This window comes from Ptychodera flava (genome assembly GCF_041260155.1).
Source record: "Ptychodera flava strain L36383 chromosome 23 unlocalized genomic scaffold, AS_Pfla_20210202 Scaffold_23__1_contigs__length_28996876_pilon, whole genome shotgun sequence".
Taxonomy (NCBI): domain Eukaryota; kingdom Metazoa; phylum Hemichordata; class Enteropneusta; family Ptychoderidae; genus Ptychodera; species Ptychodera flava.
In genome coordinates, this window is record NW_027248277.1 from 20,985,575 (window position 1) to 21,007,231 (window position 21,657).

Here is a 21,657-nt window from a genome sequence, read left to right on the forward strand (position 1 = left end):
TTTTAGCCCTTGCATTCTTTTGGGGGGGGGGGGGGGGGCAGCAGAGTGGTGTAGGTTGTGAGATGATGGCTTGGTAATGGCTGATTTTCAGCAGCAGTGATAAGTTTCAGGTTGTTGGAGTAAATGTTAGTCAGATTGCAGAAGGTAGGTTGATTTTTGTATGGCAGAGCAGCAGCTAGCCTGCCTGGCAGAGCAGTAGCTAGCCTGCCTGGCAGAGCAGCAGCTAATCTGCCCAGCAGAGCGGCAGCTAACCTGCCCGGCAGAGCGACAGCTAACCCCCCGGCAGAGCGACACCTAACCAGCCCGGCAGAGCGACAGCTATAACCGTCCAGCAGAGCGACAGCTAACCTGTCCTGCAGAGAGACATTAATCTTTCCAGGAGGGATCCAGCAAACCTAATTTGAATAGCAATGCCACGCTCTCCCGGAAAGATGGTCCTGGAGAGCTCCTGGACCACTGCGGGACCTTTTCTGGAGAGCTCCCGAAAATCTTGTCGGGAAGGCTAAAATTTTCATAAGGGAACTGTAAAGGGCACATGAAAATGTTCCAATGACACGGACACATCAACTAATGACTATTGGAGAATATGCAACAGCGATATCAACCAGTCAAGTAACACTAAAAGCAGTGGAATATTGCAGTGTCCATCCTAAGAATGAAATTGAATTCTACTGTGAAACCTGTCAGGTACCTGTCTGTACAAACTGCACCATAGTCAAACATCGCATACCAGAACATGTACACAGAGACTTGAAAGATGCAGCAGATGAGTATCTTACAGAATTGAAAGCCATGGTTGACAAACTGAAAGTGAAAGAACAGGAAGCTGAAAAGAACAAAACCCTAGCCAAGCAGATACACACTGATCTTACAGAGCAGTGCAGCAGAGAAGAAAGGAAGGTGAGAATGAAAGCAGAAGAAATCATCAAGAAAATAAAGAGAGAAGAGCAGAGACTGATAGATGAACTGAAAAACAATTACAAAATGAAAATCAAAAGAGCAGCAGCTGATATTGATGAGATGGAATTAAAACATGGTAACATTAAGAGTGCAGGCAATTACATAGAGACACTAGTGCATCATGGGAATGCTGCTCAACTTCTCTCCACAAAGGGTGATGTCGGCACTCGTATCAAGCAGCTGATTACCATGGAAACTACAGCAAAAGCTGAACATGATGACTTTATATTCACACCACATGATGATTTCTCTGAGCATGGAATTCTGGGAATTCTCAAATCTCAATATGGCATTGAAATTTCAAAGTGTACAGTTGAAAACATTCCAAAACAACTCTGGAAAGGTGACTCTGCAGACCTACTGATCACAATCAGAGATTCCACAGGAAAACAAGTCATCCCAAAACAACCAGTGAAAGCCAAGGTAAGAAAACCTGGTGCATCATGGGAAGACATCAATGTAGCTGATAACAGAGATGGTACACACAGAGTTACAGTGGCTGGACAATTGGATGGAAAATATCAAGTTACCATGACAATAGGAGATCAACCAATACCAGGCTGTCCTGTCATCATACCTGTCATCAAAGGATTGGTGAAGACCATTGGCAGTCAAGGAAGTGCTGAGGGACAGTACAACAAACCCTGGAGTGTGGCCATAAACAAAGACAGAGACATTGTCACTGCAGATACAGGCAATAACAGGTTGAAGATAACTACCAGAGAGGGAGAATTTAAAAAAATTTTGGAATTCACACAGCTTAAGAAGCCATTCACACCACGTGATATTGCTATATCAAGTGATAATACATACCATAGTTTAGATAGCAACAATAAGCAAGTAGTTGTCAGTGATGAGAATGGACATGTCATCAGATGCTTTGGACAAAATGAGTTGAAAGATCCATATGGTATTGGGATTAGTCCTGTAGATGGCAATGTCTATGTGACAGACTTTGGTGAAAAGTGTGTCAGGGTTTATACACAACATGGCAAATATCTTAGGTCATTTGGGTCAGAAGGTAAAGGTCAAGGGCAATTCAAGTGGCCCTGGGGTGTAGTCATAGCAACTACTGGAATGGTATTTGTAGCAGACTACGATAACAAGCGTATCCAGGTATTCAATGCAGATGACCAGTATTTGTATTCCTTTGATTGTCAGAGTGGGGATGGTAAGATGAGATACCCAAGGGGAATAGCAATTGAAAATGATAAATATGTCTATGTTACTACTGACTTCCCCAGCAGTCTACTGAAGTTTGAGAGTAGTGGTAAGTTTGTTTGTCGTATTGATAGTGATAGTGATGGGCTGGACTGCCCCACTGGTATAGCACTGACAGATGATGTACCTTGCAGGGTGGTTGTAGCTGATACAGCCAACCACTGCATCAAAGTGTTTGTACAGTGATAACATCACAATAAATTGTACCAGATTGTGTTTTGTCGATTGATATTGACAAAATCCAAAGACAGAGATCCAGTGACATTTCAATGTATTATCTTTCTAATGCAGTGGTTGATGCAGTAATGATTTGTACTGAATATTTCTTCTTCATTTGTTCACAACTCAATCATAAGATTCAATCATTGCTGAGGAAAGGCAAAAATCAATTTCAATACAATAGTATTGGACTTAGGTTTTTCTAAATTAGTAAAAACAAAGGCTTGTTCATGTTTTGATCAAACTCAATCACATATAATTTGACATTGCTTTGTATAGTTTGCACATACCGGTAGTTAAAATATTAACAAGTTTCAGAGACATTTTTACTTTCACTTCATTCACTAAAGCAACTTTGTATTCACATCATTGGCTTCCATTATTGGAAAAAGTGACTATGATCATTGTTTAGAACAAAACTGAGTAGATGGGGTAATTACGTTACAGAGAGAATTCTCCTCTCTTTACTTGGGAAGTTCAAGAATGTGCCTTGGCGACAGATATTCCGACTCTCAAATTGTTACAGTTCTTTTCTGATCTACCACTTATGGTGGCTCATTTTAAAACTTTTGAAGTTAGAAACATTTTCACCATTCTAAGATTAACCATTGTGATTCATTTGTTAAGTTTCTAACCACTGAATTTTAACGCCACATTCTGTATTTGTTACAATTCTAAAGATACTGTACGCAGACAAAACAAGACTTTGATCAAAATACACTTTACAATTGAAAAGACTGATTGTTTCAACAGATAATTTTGATCATAAAACGAGATCGGAAGTTCAGGGAGTCTTGGGCTCCATACTCTGATAGTTTTGTATATGATAGTACATAGTCCCTCCAACTTGGAAGTGTGATAATTGGTGAGAACCAAACTGTAAGTTTGTCATGTAATGATCAACACTATAAGAATATTGCTTCTATGTAATTCCACCCCATCTGTCATTGTGTTTGTACAGATAACGGTATATCTGACAAAGGGATTGCACCATTTTTTCATGATAATAGGGGAAATGCCATGCTATCTCACACTCTGATGGACAGAGTGAAATAAATAGATCTCTGATGCTAAGTAAATTGAAAGCGTTCTGTAACACAAACTCTAATTGGATAATAAACATTCTTTCAGAGATGTTATCCAATGGCACAATGTGTATTACATTGACCAGAACAACAGTACCGGATGACAGAGCTGTCGTTTGGATAATGTATGTTGTCAATAGTGTATGTTTTCTGTGTGACTTTAAAACATTTTGTGACCATATGAGAAAAAGAATATCCAATCCTAAAAAGGACCTGGGATCAGATTTCTCACTGAAGGTTGAGATATGTTTTCAGTCGCGAGCTTGGGGCTCGTGTGAGACAAATATCCAAACTGAGTCTGAGAAATCTTATCCCAGGTCCTTTGGGAGTGAGATTCCACCCGGTAGTTATCCCTCACCTGGAATGAGTATTCTCCTACTGAAGGCACTTCCCAGCATGGATCCGGATATACTGACATGGTCTTCAGACAACGCATCTATCGTATCTGTCTCAGTCTGTCACAGTCAAATCATATCGTATCATATTATAATTTGGATTAAATCTTGGAAATCAAATGTCAGGATAAAGTAATCTAAATCATGTCAAGTTATATCATATCAAATCAAACCATTATATCAAATTGCCTTTAATAAGCTGCATTGGCATCATGGTCCGACAAACCATGATTGTACCAGTATGCAAATTTTTAAACCATGAAAACTATGATTGTTACATCATTTTACAATAGTGGTATTGAGAAAGGTCTTGCAAACTACCATGATAATGAAATTTTAAGTGAAATTGACTGTGTTGTAAAAGAATGTCATTTTATTTTCATTTTATTAGTGATTGTGTGTGTGTGAGAGAGAGAAAGAGAGATAGAGAGAGAGACTGGGGTCTGCAACAGCGTGAAAGGAAGAAAGAGAGACGAAAGGAAAGGGGAAAGCTGGAAAGGAGAGCGAGACTAGTAGTCCATGAGCCAGATAGGTTATTGGTACCATTTGGGTGGGCAAATTCCACCATACATTTTCTGAAAGCCCAAAATCTGAACTTTCTGAAAATCTTTGGTGGACAGGTCGCAGAAGTAGCTTTCTGTCTCAAAAGTCGTTGTCATGGCAACAATACTTACAATCTTAAAAGCTAATAATTTTAGATAAAAGTGATTTTCTAGGGACGGTAAAAGATATTTACGTGATTTCAAGACAGACACGGGTACCTCACATCATGGCCTTTCAATTGACCCCATGACCTTGAACATTCTAGGGTCAAGGTCAACAGGTCATGCCCATAATATCTCAGAATTTCGATAAAATAGAGCATTTTTCATAAATACTTTTCTGCTACATTAACATAAAATATGATAGAAACTCAAAAACTTGTTCAGACATAGCCACAGGTATGTACTCTTTGACAATTAGTATGTTATGTATCAGGGATGTTGTTGGTAGTGAGCAATTACCAAGGCACCATCAGTGTGTTTTCAGTTACACATGTACTTTATGGGCCAGGCCCCAATTATGGTCAATTGGTACTATTTGGGGCAAGCAGAGGGCAATCTCACACTTTATATATTTTTGAAAGTTGAAACTCTGAATTTTCTGAAAAGTTTTGGTAGCTTAGTAATGGGTGAAAACCGTTGCCATAGAAACAGACATCTGAATTATTTAGTAAGTACAATTGTATACAAAAGTGAATATCCTGCTTTATGAAAATGTTCATACCAAAATTGATAACATAAATAGGATATGTTACACATTCTAACTTTCACTCAAGATGTTACCTTAAAGTCAAGGTCAGGTGTACACAACCAAATGAGGTCAAAGTTCAAAACATGGAAAGTTTACATTTCAGGTGACTATGCACAGAAATAGTGTCCTCTTTTGTTGTGCACTTTCTGACATTTTCAAGCAAGGTGCACTCTTGTCAGCAAAGATGCATTCTTGTCTTTGATAAACGATACTTGTGGCCTCTACCGGTATTAAATGTGATTACATTGTCTGATGCTCTTTTCAAACCAAGGTCAAGGTCAATGAAAGAACAAGGTTAAACATAGAATAAAATGGTGATTTCTATGGTGTTACGTATATGTTTTTACACGGAAAGAGTATTTTATGGTACCAGTTTGTATTAAACATCATAATAATCAATAATAAGCAACATCAACAAGCTTATATTTAGCCAACAGCCTACAGCTATTAGCTATAGCTATACGTATTGGCCAATAATGTATATTTTCAGAATTTTCATACTACTGTAAACAAAAATGTGTCATTTTAATGTTTTTTTCGAACGAATCATTAGTGACATGACATCTGAACTTTAACGTGATAATTTGAACAATGTACTGAGCCCCAGTACTTATACCTTTATATGCGTGGCCTGCACCTGATCTAACAAAGAAATAGACCAGTCAGAAATAAGTTTTTAATGCTGCTGGACATCAGCCGTAAATATTTCAACGATAGATAACAAAATAAAATCTGTCTGATAGAGCTAATAATAAAACTACTGTTTTGAACCGCTTGATCAAAGTAAATAGCACTAAATAAAACAAACATATTAACGTTCATCGTTAACTTACTAATTACAAATGACCAACGACCAAGTTATATGTTGACTTTCTATGATCCTCTACCTTTTCCCTGGCAAAATGCAATGAGCAAAAAGTATGCAAGCCACACCCACCAAAAACCAATCAGTTCTTGCCATTTGCTAACTGAATCTATGTACTAGATTTGATTCTGATCTGATAAGCCGTTTTTGAGATATCGGACCAACAGACAGACAAACAGACAGACAGACAGACAGACAGACAGACAGACAGACATCGCTGCGACATATGCTCACGTGTGTAAACACGTGAGCAAAAATGGACGCTCATCATGAAAATCGACGCCGAACAAGTAAGACAAGGGAATGCTTCTGAAAATGTATCAAGAGGAAATTATCAAATTTAAGCGATCTAGATCTGCGTGTGTATGCTACTCAGCTGTAGAAAGTCTTAATTTTGAAATTGGCGAAGGTTTAGACATTTAATATCTAATTTTACGGAACCAGTGGAAAATGTAACCAGGGCAGCCTGTTGCTGACTGCATATCAACGCATTATATCATCGATATCAAGACATCAACTGTCAACCAAACGCTTGAACAAACTAACTGCGCATCGACGTAACGTTTATCAGATATTTATCAAATTTCCGGTAACGTTGTATTAGATTTGTCGCTTTGGGTCAATTTTGATGGGGCAGCTAGCTGGCAGGGTACGCGTACCCATTCCGGACAAGTGGTACCAAAAGTATTTCGTGGTTCAAGATTACCCCATTGCTTTTGCCATTTTTGATATATCCCTTGGACCTGAGTAAATTTCTTAGTTACCTTGAATGATAATGATTATTGGACCTGTTTTGATGTCTGTTGTTTAGTAAATTAAAAATAAACTTTCAGAACCACTTGCATGGCTTCATCTCCTAACAGAAGTCTGAGTGGTAAATGGACAGGCTATACAATTTTTTCTGTTACCTAAAATGTGGCCAGATGTCACGCCCTGCTGTCAAAAGTCAGTGGAAAACTCTGAACAATAATAGTTCTGTTATTCAGATTCTGGAAAAAACCCTAGCGTTAGTAATGTGCCCAAAATAAAGACAGCTAGGGTGGTTTTTTTTACTATTGTCCTGGGATATACTCGGTATACTATTTTGAGATGAGAAATAATGCCTGTCCATACATTTTAAAGAACAAAATAAGAAAACTTCGGCGTACTTTTTAAAAGAAAACTTGGCAGAAACGTAAAACGACATATATGGCGAAGGAAGGAAATATTTTCTTCTTGGGCAAATCTTCGTCGGAACATATTCGACGGGTTTGGAAATGACGTGAATGGCTCCAGCAGAATCAAATTCACTGACAGCTGAACGATAACGACCTAACGTCGTGTGGACGGCAATGAACGACTCTGGCATTTACAACCATACAATCGAATTCCATTTTCCAAATATTCTGTTGCACGGTATCGGCTCTTATTTCCTTGACCAATTTTCTTTCCTTGACCAATTTTCATTATGTGGGGAAAAATTACTGTACTCTACAAGTATCTCCATCACAGCGCTGTATCTGAACTGAACTCCATCTTGTCACTTGTTTACGCCCCTGGCTGTCCTTCAGTCTTACAAAATGTGTTCATATTAGCCATGATATCGAATATTTGTCGAATATTATAACAACGAAGCATAAGCTACCGTCACCAGGACCAGCTGCTGTCGCCAATCACGACAAGGTAATGTTGGTAAAGGTATGCCAGCTATCAAACACAAGCTCAGACTGTGCATTCTGTAAAATCAAGGGTTTTTGTAGCAGACCCAGGCAAGCCTATGTGAGCCTGAGCTTGCCTGGGGCAAGCCTGTGGCCTGTCAGAGGCTTGCCTTTTGTTGCGTTAGTTTTGTCGGGTACTGTATAGCAGCTGCGGTGGCAGTGTGCTTCTGCTGCTACAAAACCCCTAGACGTTATAGCCATCATCCTTTCTACAGCATTTTCCCAAAGACTTATGTTTGGCCTCAAGTCTACTGCTTGATGTAGGGGTTCTCGTGTTTAGCCCCTTTATTACATATTTTGTTCTTTCACAAATTATACATCTTTTTCTGATAGACTCCAGTATTTACATTTGTAGCATCCCTTTGTGACACCCTAGACTCAGATTGCATTTAATAGTAGTGAACTGAATTTTCATATTCAAGTCTACTAAGTGTTTTCTTGTGGGAACACTTTTCACCGCGGTCTAGATTATACAATATGTAATACAGTTTCAAATTTGCGAATTTTAGTTGCTTTGAACAAACCTTTCCAAAAGTTGAGTTCCCCGAGCTTATTAAGATGTGAGCCATAGCACCTTAAATGATACGTGGACGTAATGTTTGCACATTTTTCGCCCGCTTGTTTTGATTAACATCCTCTGAAACATCCTTTACGTTAGATTTAACAAAATTTTTCACAAACTAAATCGAGACAATGATATTGCGTGAAAAAAGAAATGCCACTTAATCTTTTTTACTTTATTGAAATAAATATTAGTTTAAAGATTATTCAGGAGGTGACTAATTGTATTTTAATCACCAAAGGTTAAGTAAATTTCCATGTCTGAAAAATAAGTGAGTATATGACCACAAAACCAATAGGATGTACAACAAATGAATCACTCCCTTGGAGTACTAGTGAAGTTTAATTTCAAGATGTTTGATTTTATTACTTACACAACTCACTTTTCCAGTTTTATAAGAAATTACACGACTCACTTTTCCAGTTTTATAAGAAATATCGCATGAAGCTGAATTATTTTATATGTTGATGATTTCTTTGTTACTTAATTACTCGAATATTATATGCGCATGATATGTGTATTGTACATGCCTAGACAAAATTCAAAACTTTCAACAAAAGGCGAATAGATAGATTCAAAAAAGGCGAACTGAAGTTGCAATTCTACTCGCTGTAGCAACATGTGTAACATTGAAACCGACAGTCATTAAATCAGCGCAACTAACTGGACCAAGATATTCACGACACAGCGATCATTTTTCAGGAATTAAGGTGGTTACGCAGTTTTTACTTCCGCTGTCAGTGACGTGGAGCATATCAGATAGGTGGATTGTCCGTCGTCATCCGTCATCTATCAACAATTGTTTTATTCTCTGAAACTGCTGGTCTAATTGCTTTCAATACTGGTAGGCAACTCATTTGGCTGAGTTCAGTTAGATTTGTTCAAATCATGGTGAACTTTACATATTTGTATTTTGGGGCATTTCTTCCTTTTTATCAACTTTGAAATGTGTTATGTGGGTTCCTAGGGACAACCTGAGTGAGGTTTATTCAAGTGAGAAGAAAAGTTTCATACTTGAAATTTTTGGGCCTTTTTTCGTTTTTGTTTGAAAAGCACAATTTTCTCACAATTATCTTTAAAGGTTCCTAGGTATTACTTCAGTTTCTTCAAATTTTGCTAATACTTGCATATTTATGGTAGAGATGAAAAACAAGAGCCCATTATTATATAATAGTAATACATGCATTTGCAAGGATGTCCTTGTTCAGTGTTCCTAAAATCAACATAAGCAGATGTATCAATATTACAAAGTTTATTTACAAACAAAACCTGACCCTTTTTATTTTTAAGCAATACATAACAGCAGAAGTCTATCGGCTACTAGGCCTCTTGTTAAAGCTTTTCCCATGTGACCTAACTCTGCCCCAATGGAAAATTACAACCAAAAGCATTTATCTAGAGATACAGGGTAGCTCAACATGAAATCCGGAAAAAGTTATAGTATATCGGTATCTCTTGAGATCAGACTACTTGTCTACTCGTTTACAAGCTTATAATCATCTCCCTCTAACTACGTTGGTCCGACACGGATACTCATTTTTGATAAGTGAACATGTTACTTCTATCATGAAACAAAAACATAAAACTTTGCCAAATTTTGTTGTTAAACAATCAAACACACTTACGTATATTTACCTTTTGACCTCTTTTACTGTCGATATGACTTTAGTTGACATTGCTGTGTACTTAGCACACAAAAGTTATGATTTATAACCATTAATATACATGCAAAGGTATGTCCAATGTCGCTCTATCACTGTATCTGAAAATGCATTGATGGTTGCTATGGTGATTGCCGCCCTGTCAACTAGGTATATGATAAAAAACACTAGTATTTTAAAGATATCGCATTAGCTCTTACTAGCTGACTAGGTTTTCATGTTTGTACTTTTTGGTTGGTAAAAATGTTGCAAAGCTATTTGCAAAATAATCCCACCTTAAACAATTTCTAAGTTGCTGAAGGCATTGCCTATTGACCTTGACCTATAAATCTAAAGGTCATGGGGTCAATTAAGAAGCAATGCGAACTATTGATATGCATTCTTCAATCAATCAAATATCTTTTGTCGTGTATTTGATAATCTATTTTACATAGTATGCTTAATTTTAATGCTTTTGAATGCTGTTTCCATGACAACAATATTTACACTGAAAGCGCATTCAGCAAACTGTCCAATGAAGATTTTCTCAAAATTCAGATTTTCAGGTTTAAAATGCGGCTTTGTTCCCCACTCGAGTCAAATGGAAACAAATTGACAAAATTTGGGGTCTGGCTCATAGGCTACATGCATAATGAAAACACACATATGGTTGCCTTGGTAATTACTCACTAACGACATCATCCCTGATACAAAACATATTAATTTCAAAGAGCACACATCTGGGGCTATTGTTGAGCAAATTTTGAGTTTCTATTATATGTTATGTAAACGTAGCAGAAAAGTATTTGTGAAAAATGCTTGATTTTACAGAAATTCTGAGATGTTATGGGCATGACCTATTGACCTTGACCCAGAATGTTCAAGGTCATGGGGTCAACTGAAAGGCCATAATGTGAGGTACCAGTATGTGTCATGAAATCATGTAAATATCTTTTGCTGTTCACTAGATAGTCAGTTTTGTATAGTATTCTTAACTTTTAAGATTTTTAGTATGGTTACCATAACAACAAATTTTGAGACAGAAAGCTACTTTTGAGACATGTCCACCAAAGATTTTCAGAAAGTTCAGATTTCGGGCTTTCAGAAAATGTATGGGGGAATTTGCCCACCCAAATGGTACCAATCGACCAATTTTGGGGGTCTGGCTCATGGACTATAGGGGTTGAGGGACACTGATGGAGACACAGAGGTCAGGAATATAGCAGGCAATCTAGTCAGTAGTTTTGCTCACCTTGTGTACTTGATGTCCACCACAGACCATGAGAACACAAAACACCATTGCAATGGTACAACTGAATCCACCCACAGCAAAGATGACAACCTCTGTGTACAGGATATCAACAATGGTGTCTGTGATCACATGACAACTGGACGTACCAAAAAACGTCACCTGTTCACTTTCTGTCGGGGAAGATATAAAAAATATATCACAGTGCTGTTATGTGTTATTGCCCCCACTGCCAGGGCTATGCTATTTAACCATTTTATTCCAGCTAATTACTAACTTTCCTAATTGGAGATACCTGAATGATCAAAGTTGATGAAACTTATATAATGAAACATGGGAGCATTTTCAATTCATACCTGGTTTGTACATGCCTTGGAAATATTAAGACAGGAATTTTGGAATCATACTCACCTCCGACATCAATAATGTGAGATGTTGAGTTGACTGTTGATGGTAGATTGTCAATGACATAACACTGACATTGCTCTGTGGTTGGATGGGTGACACAGTGTGTGAAACTCTCCATGAATGGGATAACTTGTAGAGTGACAAGAACTGTTGTACACAGACACAGAAACACACTGAATGTTGTCAACATCACTGCTACACTGTAACAGTTGCATTGACTAGTTACACTGTTGCACTCTGCATACAATTTTTCATTAGCAATTGCTACACTGGATTTATCTGGATACAATGTTGCTTTGACAATATTGCAGTGTTGATTTGATAACTACACTCACAGTCCCTCCATCATAGACTGTGCTACACTATGTTGCATTCATGGGTTACTTTCCTACAGCAAGCTTGTTTAACTCTTGGATACCAGGTTTAGGTCAAGGTTAAATACAGACCAGTGGTTTGTATGGAAATGGTGTTCACATACTTGGCCAAGACAGTGATGTCCTTGAAGTCAGAACTGATTTAATAGGTGACAGCATAGACCCTCAAAGGGTCTGCAGTGACAGCTAACAAATAAATATTTCCTCTAAACCTTCTGTAAAGATGAACAATTAAGGCTCACTGATGTTGATATGTTAACAGTGTAATGGCATTACCATGTATTTTTTGACAAAAAGTTATTGTTTATTGCCTTTTCCAACTGTGCTATATACATATACTGCAAATACAGCATGGTTATTTTCATGTCTTGACAAATCAGATGACACTCTTTGTGCCATAATATTATCCTGGTACCATATATTTTAATATATCTACATGTCAAATCAGATAATCTAATTAAAACATATTCATGCGTTTTTGTAACACGTAAAATGATAAGTGATGAAGTTTGTACATACATTGCAACAGAGAGTTGTATACATAAGATTATTTGTGTACTGTTTTGACTGAAGTCTAATTCACTCCTGGAATCACTTTCTGGTTCACTAAGATGTGTGACATTTGGTGTACTTATACAGAGCTTTCTCTCACCATGTATTAATGGCACTAAGTAGGTACCATTTAACATCCACAATTGGTCATGCACCTACCAATGTTTACCACCAGGAGTGCAGGCCTTACAGGAATTTGATATTTTTTTGAGCCATGCCAACTTCCCCACCCACAGGCTACAAAAACAGGTCAAATACCAAAGGTGGGGGAAAAATAGAGTTTGTATGTAGATAATTGAGGACTTGATAGAGTCAAAAGTCTAGACATGGTGCGCGTAACGTGGCAATCAATTCCTCATCCCAGGATATGATTTTGTGATAAATATTCCCTGTTACCCCTCACTCCCCACTTTGGTGGAAAACACTGATAGGTGCATCACTTTAAAAACTTTTCTATTATTCTTGTATGCTCTCATCAGACAGTCATTTCCAATCACATATCATCAAAACTGTGTTCATATTTAAGAACCTCATACAATGTAACATAAATCATTCAACAAACTACTATATCCCTTTACCTCATGGCCAAACACCCATGTCACAAACAACATGCTGCACTTTAACCATTTTTTATAGCAATATTGTGTATTAAAAGGCCATCACCTGTAACTGTAAATGACAGTTTTGCTAGTTTTGTTTTGTTTGTCAATAGTAGCGATATGCTCTTGTTCTACTCCCACAAATATGTTCAAACAACAACTTTATAGTTTGTCAGGTCAACACAGTGTCCATATGTGCACATACTATGCACTGTTATTGTTTACATTTCAATACTAGTCCAGGTCAGAATTCACTTGTCAACTCTAACAATGCAGTCCGAGTTGACAAGCTGAATACTGTGCAGCTCAACATGTTTTGAGGAGTAGAACAAGAAACTGTAATGGCATTAAAAAATTGGTGAAAACAATTGTCCAAAGCTACAGCCACTGGCCCTTTAAAAAGTTGTCTTACAGTAAATGTAAAGGACATTTCATTCCGAACTGTGAAATAAAAGATGGCGACATTACTTCCTTCTTTAAGAAGACAAGGAAGGTGACATCATGACATTCTACACAGCACCACTTTATATGTTTGTTGTGGATATTAAAAGATCAAAATCATCAGCACGTCACTGAAAGATTGAACAGGTCACACAAGCAAGAAACATGGTACAAAATAAAATGTGTTGAACTTAGCATTCGAAAGCATTTGTACTTGCTGGTTAATTTGTTTGTTTGCGCCACCACCATGTGGGTATATGAAGTCTGTATAAAAGCAACACATGTCCTTTTGTATTTCAAAGCACAACCATTGATATAGAAGAAGATCAAACAATCCATCTGAATGTTTTCAATGTGATACGCAAGCAAATTTAAATGTCCACTCATATCACCAAGTTTGTTGAAGAGATGCATTGTTTGTAAACCTGAAAATTGAACGTGGGCAGATGTAGCACACATAGCCCTTTACCCTGTAACCCCTATTTCAATATGTAGAGGTCTGACTTTGCCACACAAAACAATACAATTGGACACAACCACTGAGGTGAAAGTGTTCAGCTACGGCTGTCCCTGTACAGATATCTGATCTATAAGTGTCACAGGGATGTCATTTACACATCTTTCACTTGTACTGGATAAAGTTCTTTCTTCTGAAGTTTGTGTGACTGAATTTGTTGCATCGTTGTCTGAATCAATTGCTGTCACTGGAATCTCCTCTGTTGTACCTGACTGTGAGGGCGCTCTATGTCCAGCTCCATCACCCTCGGAAGTGTCTGTATTAACATTTTGAGTTCTCCTTTGTGTACCTGACATGTACTGCACACTGTCTAGTAAATTAGGCACGGCACTGCAGGAGACCTGTGAGTTGTGGGTTCTGCGAGTTCTATTGTGGTGTTCGCGGGATAGTGCGATCAACTGCTGTCCAGCAGCAGTGGCAGTCTCTGATGGCGAATACGGAGGTGGCTGATCAGCATATGCAGGAACAAAATCATTTGCATAGCTGTACGGAGGTGGAATTGAAGGCACGTCTCGTAAATTTACAAACATTTCGCTAGTTCCTGGTAACGTATACACCGATATGAAGTTACCGTCATATGTTGGAATATAGCTATCCATCATCAGACCAGAGTGATTGAGCCTCTGGTGTCGGTCGGCGATTCCTCTCTGTCTCTGACTTCTGGTGGCAGCATCACGTATTCCAGCACCTCTCCTTGATTCAGCCATCCTGGCATGACTCACTCTCCCGGTCCCATCCAGAAATTGGCCGTAATCAGGGAGGCTGGCATGTTGCTGGGGCGGCCGATAAGTTGCCTGGGCAAGTTATGTCCTCCAGTAGTTTCACTGGTGTGTGCATCACGTCTCTGTGTATTTCTCGCCCCCGAAAGATTCCTTTCACTGTTCACACCACTCCTTTCATTATCAACACTGTCACTTTCTTCAAGCGCCCTCACTCTGTTTGGAAGGTCAGCTTCCGATATATTTTCACCTGCCTGAACCTGTCTCCGTTCATCGCCACACTGCGTTAACCGTGATACGCCCGTTAATGCCACCTGTGAGCTATCAACCTCTGACGACCTTTCAACTTGTGCTCTATATCTTTCCGACCTTTGCGCCTGAGAACTGTCAACCTCTGACCTTTCAACATGTGAACTGTCACCTTCTGACCTCTGAACTTGTGCAGTTGTCATCAATATATTTCCAAATGCTGGAGGTTCCTCAGCATGTGTGTGTTGGCCTTGGGAGTCTCTGAGTGGGTATGCCTCTGATGAGAAGGGATATGTTTCCATGGGCTCTTGGAAATATGTTCCATATGGGGGACGTGAGAAGTTATGGGCTTGCCGGCTTCCCAAGGTGTAGGAATGACCTGAAAAAGTGGGTAGATGGTGTTAACCTTACAGTTCCTGTCATTGATATATTAACATTATTAGTCTGCCTTTGACTTTGGACCTTTATGAGCATGTTCAGAGTTTTTCCCTTAACTGTTTGGGAATTTATCTGATGGAAAATAATACTAGTATATTTCATGTACATTACATTGTGCATATGCGTGACATATATTGTGTAAGCGTATTTTTTGGAAGATGTTTGAATTTTGTTGCTGTACTCAAAATATAAACAATTACTTTAATTGATTGGAAATTCATCAAATTTGAATAAAGCATTTGATACCATCAGCAATAAAATCCGATCTCCAAAGATAGAGTGATGAATTCACAGAAGAGTTTTTCAAAATATAAGGAGAGCTTATAAAATGATGTGATGGTACAAATTTTATATAAATGTGAACAAATGTGAAGAGACTCAGGGTCAGGCCAATTCAATTGTACTGACAGTTAGCATGTTGATATTAACACCTACACCATGTAGCCTGTCAACACAAAATCTATTTGTATATATTTGCACAATTATGGTTTACATCTGAATTCTAGAACTTTTCTACATTTGGCATTGTTACACAATTTTTCTTGTATGTAAATCTGACTATTATATGTTAATTGTTACAACTCCACGCACCCTAAAAAAACTTCACAAAAACAAGAAAATTGTTTCATAAGAACACTTTCTGACACAGATGACAAACATACCATGAAAATACCATGACCGTTGCTGATTTAATAGATATTGCATTTGCTAGCAATCCTAATGAATTCAAAGACAATCCAGTCAAAAGAAGTACGAGTATGAACATTAACTTTGGAAAAGATGAGAATAGCTGATATCATCATACATACAACATTAATGCTGGTAATTGTATCACACCATTACCAGTATATTGATTGTGCAAATGCAGCAATCTGATTGGTCAAGACGTGAAAAGAACCAACACTTATATTGGTGAAAAGAAAGGTTGTTGGCACATGCATAAGCTCTAAGCAAGTGCAAAATTTCTTTTAACATTCCATGCCAGGATTTCAATATACTGTATGATATAATAGCAATAAAGCACACCCAGCAACAGATACTCGATTTGACCAGTTCACTTCATATATGCACTGAGACTATTGTTCATACATATGTTGTGAAAGTAACTCAACACAAGCGACCTTACAGCCGATATAGCTCCGCTGTGTTTATATAGAGAATAACTACCGGTATTTTTGACACATGTTGATGAAGAAGGTGGAAATCTTTGATGGCTCATTTCAATGGCCAGAAAAAAGAGGCTAAAATAGCTGCAAAAATACACAATTGAAGATTTCATCATAATTTGAATATATCACATTGGATCATCCCTGAGAACATATCAACCAAAGCTATCTGACGGGTAGTTTTTTTGAGAATGAATTTTGTGACCAAAAATGCCAAAATTGCCCCCAAAAATACAAATTGCAGATTTCACCATAATTTCAAAAGATCACATTTAGTTCATAAGTAGGAACCTACATATCAAATTTCAAAGATATCAGACCAGTACTTTTTGAGAAACAAATTTTTTGACCAAAAATGGCAAAACTTGCCCAAAAATACAAAATTACAGATTTCATCAGAAATTCAATATATTACTTAGTTCATCTGTAGAAACTTGTGTACCAATTTCAAAGCTATTATACTAATACTTTTTGAGAAACACATTTTTTGACCAAAAATGGCAAAAATCGCCCCAAAAATACAAAATTACAGATTTCATCAGAAATTCAATATATTACTTAGTTCATCTATAGAAACCTGTATACCAAATTTCAAAGGTATCAGACCAGTATGTTTTTAAAAATATATTTTTTGACCAAAAAATGGGAAAAATTGCCCCAAAAATACAAAATTGCAGATTTCATAATAATTTCAATAAATGTCATTTAGTTCATCTGTAGAAACCCGTATACCGATTTCAAAGCTATCAGACCAGTACTAATTTTGAGAAACATATTTTTTTGACTAAAAATGACAAAAATTCCCTTAAAAATGCAGAAGAGTTTTTCACCACAAACAGTAAAAAATGCCCCCAAAACACAAATATGCAAATTTTACCACAATTTGAACAAACTTAAGTGAGGTTACACCAAGTGAACTGCATATTTTAAAATTTCAAAGCAATCGGACTTGCTGTTTCAGAAGAGAAGGCAATTGTTGACGAACGACGGAGGACGACAGATAATCAACCTATCTGATAAGATCCGCATCGCTGACAGCAGAGCTAAAAATCTCGTAGTATACCCGTCACTGGGTGTACTTTATTTCTTAATTACAGCATTGTTTTGAAGAGACCTTCGACCTAAGATACATGTTAGTATATTCATACTACCTGGGGATCGTGTGATCAAGTAGGTCAACTGGAACTCCTAGCCAGCATACAAAATCAAAACAGAATTTGCTTCACTACAATACTAAAGTCAGTTGGTGAGTCATGTGACACCATCTTGTTGTGGGGCCTTAGTTGCTATCAGCTCAGTACCTGTCTCAGTGTGGTTTACTGACACACCTAAGAACAATGGCTGCTGCTTCTGAACGCAAAGTTTTGGAAGAAATCGGTGAAGATTTCCTGTGTTGTACCATCTGTCTGGAGCAGTTCAAGTCTCCTAAAATTCTACCATGTCTGCATACATTCTGTGAGCAGTGTTTAGTCACACTGGTTGAGAAGACTGGATCTCTAAACTGTCCAGAATGTCGACAGCAATATCAGCTTCCTGTTGGAGGAGTGCCAGCGATAAAAGGCAACTTCTTTATGAGCAATCTGATTGAGATATTCAAGCAACGACTGGAGTCCATGCAGGGAACTGAGATCAAATGTGGAGGCTGCCAACAGAATACAGCCACTCACAGGTGTGTGGAGTGCAAACTCCATTTCTGTGACAACTGTAAAAGGGCACATGAAAATGTTCCAATGACACGGACACATCAATTAATGACCATCCAAGAATATGCAACAGCAATATCAACCAGTCAAGTAACACTAAAAGCAGTGGAATATTGCAGTGTCCATCCTAAGAATGAAATTGAATTCTACTGTGAAACCTGTCAGGTACCTGTCTGTACAAACTGCACCATAGTCAAACACCGCATACCAGAACATGTACACAGAGACTTGAAAGATGCAGCAGATGAGTACCTTACAGAATTGAAAGCCATGGTTGACAAACTGAAAGTGAAAGAACAGGAAGCTGAAAAAAATAAAACCCTGGCCAAGCAGATACACACTGGTCTTACAGAGCAATGCAGCAGAGAAGAAAGGAAGGTGAGAATGAAAGCAGAAGAAATCATCAAGAAAATAAAGAGAGAAGAGCAGAGAATGATACGTGAACTGAAAAATAATTACAAAATGAAAATTAAAAGAGCAGCTGTTGATATCGATGAAATGGAATTACAACATGGTAACATTAAGAGTGCAGGAAATTACATAGAGACCCTGATGCACCATGGCAATGCTGCTAAACTTCTCTCCACAAAGGGTGATGTTGGCACTCGTATCAAGCAACTGATAACCATGGAAACTACAGAGAAAGCTGAGCATGGCGACTTAATATTCACACCACATGATGAATTCTCTGAGCATGGAATTCTGGGAATACTGAAATCTGATGTGTGTATGTCAAAGTGTACGGTTGAAAACATTCCAAAACAACTCCTGAAAGGTGACTCTGCAGACCTACTGATCACAACCAGAGATTCCACAGGAAAACAAGTCATCCCAAAACAACAGGTGAAAGCCAAGGTAAGAAAACCTGATGCATCATGGGAAGACATCAATGTAGCTGATAACAGAGATGGTACACACAGAGTTACAGTGGCTGGACAATTGGATGGAAAATATCAAGTTACCATGACAATAGGAGATCAACCAATACCAGGCTGTCCTGTCATCATACCTGTCATCAAAGGATTGGTGAAGACCATTGGCAGTCAAGGAAGTGCTGAGGGACAGTACAGCGAACCCAGGAGTGTGGCCATAAACAAAGACAGAGACATTGTCACTGCTGACAGATACAACAATAGGTTGCAGATAACCACTAGAGAGGGAACATTTAAGAACATTTTGAAATTCAAACAGTTTAAGAAGCCTTTTAACCCATATTGTGATATTGCTGTATCAAGTGATAATACATACTATAGTTTAGATGACAACAATAAGCAAGTAGTTGTCAGTGATGAGAATGGACATGTCATCAGATACTTTGGACAAAATGAGTTGAAAAGTCCATGGGGTATTGGGATTAGTCCCGTAAATGGCAATGTCTATGTGACAGATGGTGGAGGTGGTTATTGTGTCAGGATTTATACACAACATGGCAAATACCTTAGGTCATTTGGGTCAAAAGGTAAAGGTCAAGGGCAATTCAACTGGCCCTGGGGTGTAGTCATAGCAACTACTGGAATGGTATTTGTAGCAGACTACAATAACAAGCGTATCCAGGTATTCAATGCAGATGACCAGTATTTGTATTCCTTTGATTGTCAGAGTGGGGATGGTGAGATGAGACATCCAATAGGAGTAGCAATTGAAAATGATAAATATGTCTATGTTACTACTGATACCCCCAGCAGTCTACTGAAGTTTGAGAGTAGTGGTAAGTTTGTTTGTCGTATTGATAGTGATAGTGATGGGCTGAACTGCCCAACTGGTATAGCACTGACAGATGATGTACCTTGCAGGGTGGTTGTAGCTGATAGGTACAACAACTGCATCAAAGTGTTTGTACAGTGATAACATCACAATAAATTGTACGAGACTGTTTTGTTGAGTGAAATATTGGTCGAATCCAAAGACAGAGATCCAGTGAGTGACATTTCAACATATTATCTTTTACACGCAAGGGTTGATGCACGGATGATTTAGTGCTCATGATTTCTTCTTCAGTTGCCCACAACTGAATCTCAAGATTCAATCATTTGCTGAGGAAAGACAAAAATAAATTTCCTTACAATAGCATCTTTTTCTTTTGGTAAAAAACTTCACAATGTAAACAGGCAAAACAAAGGTTTGTTCATGTTTAGATCAAGCTTAATCATATAATTTGTTCCCGGTTTTTACTTTTTTGCACATAGTTAAAATATTGACAAGTTTCAAAGACATTTTTACTTTTACTTCATTCATGAAGAAACCTTGTATTCACATCATATGCTTCCATTATCAGAAAAAGTGACTTTCTTTTGTCTTTGGGTAGATGGGGTAATTATGTGTACATAATTTTCCTTCTCTCTTTACTTTAGGACATGGGACATTAAATCATTTGCTAATTTTTTAGACTATTGAATTTTACCAACACATTCACTCTTTTGATGATATGAGATTGAGCTATAAGATATATATATATATATATATATATATATATATATATATATATATATATATATATATATATATAATATATATATATCCTTTTTTGTATGTTAGACATTTCTTTCCAATCCAGACTGCAATTTGATGCTCGTCTAGTCGAATCCACTTCTTTCCTGCATCACTCAATACATTTTCAAAGTCTTTCTAAACAAGCATTGTCATTTTCAATGTTCACTGTTATATTGCAATTTACAAGTACACTGAGATCTGTACATTTCATTACTCTTGTTAGATATATACCTGAAGAAGTTCTAGCTATAGATTGGAATGTAGTACACGAAAATTCATCTAAGTCTGGATGAAGTAACCAAAGTGTCAGCGTACATCTTTTCAACAAGTATTTTTCATTTATTTATCTGTTGAACAATCCACTGGGGATCTCCTGCCCTGCAATACTGTTTTTCCTATGTACCGGTATATCAATCACAGTAGGTGGATATAGATGCCAAATACAGTGAACCAATCTGTAAAGCTCTTGGAGTATAAATCTGATTGTAGTTGCATTTCAGAAAGTCATTTACAGAATGTGCAGCAACTTGGAAGGTGATAGGCAATTGGGAGATTGTACTTTTTCATAGCAACTTAAGAAGCCAGAAGTAAAGGCTTTTGTTCTAGCTGAATGGCTGTTTTGAAACGATTTGATTATGTCAAAATATCAGTAGAACAAGCTGGTCTGTACATGCTTCCAAGATGTGGCAGACCAGTCCTACCCATGGTTCCTCCATAAAATATTATGGCATCTCTGAATACTGCTCTCTTAGCATTTCTTTTGTGGAGGGACCATGATGTACAGAACACGGATGTGCATATGACAAGATGGTAGA

At 37.7% G+C, this 21,657-nt stretch overlaps 2 protein-coding genes across 3 annotated transcripts in view; one reads left to right on the forward strand and one right to left on the reverse strand.

The window, feature by feature from the left end:
- Nucleotides 1-3,539, forward strand: part of LOC139123598 (tripartite motif-containing protein 2-like) — a 104,456-nt gene extending 100,917 nt beyond the window's left edge. The window contains exon 3 of the mRNA XM_070689766.1: nt 519-3,539. Coding sequence (XP_070545867.1) covers nt 550-2,367 — 1,818 coding nt within the window. The 5' untranslated portion in view covers nt 519-549 and the 3' untranslated portion in view covers nt 2,368-3,539. The remainder of the gene's footprint in view (nt 1-518) is intronic.
- Nucleotides 1-21,657, reverse strand: part of LOC139123597 (uncharacterized) — a 33,734-nt gene that overhangs the window by 9,814 nt on the left and 2,263 nt on the right. The window contains exons 1-3 of one of the 2 annotated variants that reach the window (XM_070689765.1): nt 11,598-12,229; nt 11,190-11,359; nt 3,844-3,940 (exon numbers count right to left, since the gene is read on the reverse strand). In XM_070689765.1, coding sequence (XP_070545866.1) covers nt 3,844-3,940; nt 11,190-11,359; nt 11,598-11,784 — 454 coding nt within the window. In that variant the 5' untranslated portion in view covers nt 11,785-12,229. Of the gene's footprint in view, nt 1-3,843; nt 3,941-11,189; nt 11,360-11,597; nt 12,230-21,657 lie in introns of those variants that run through there. The other variant, XM_070689764.1, reaches the window with a different exon arrangement.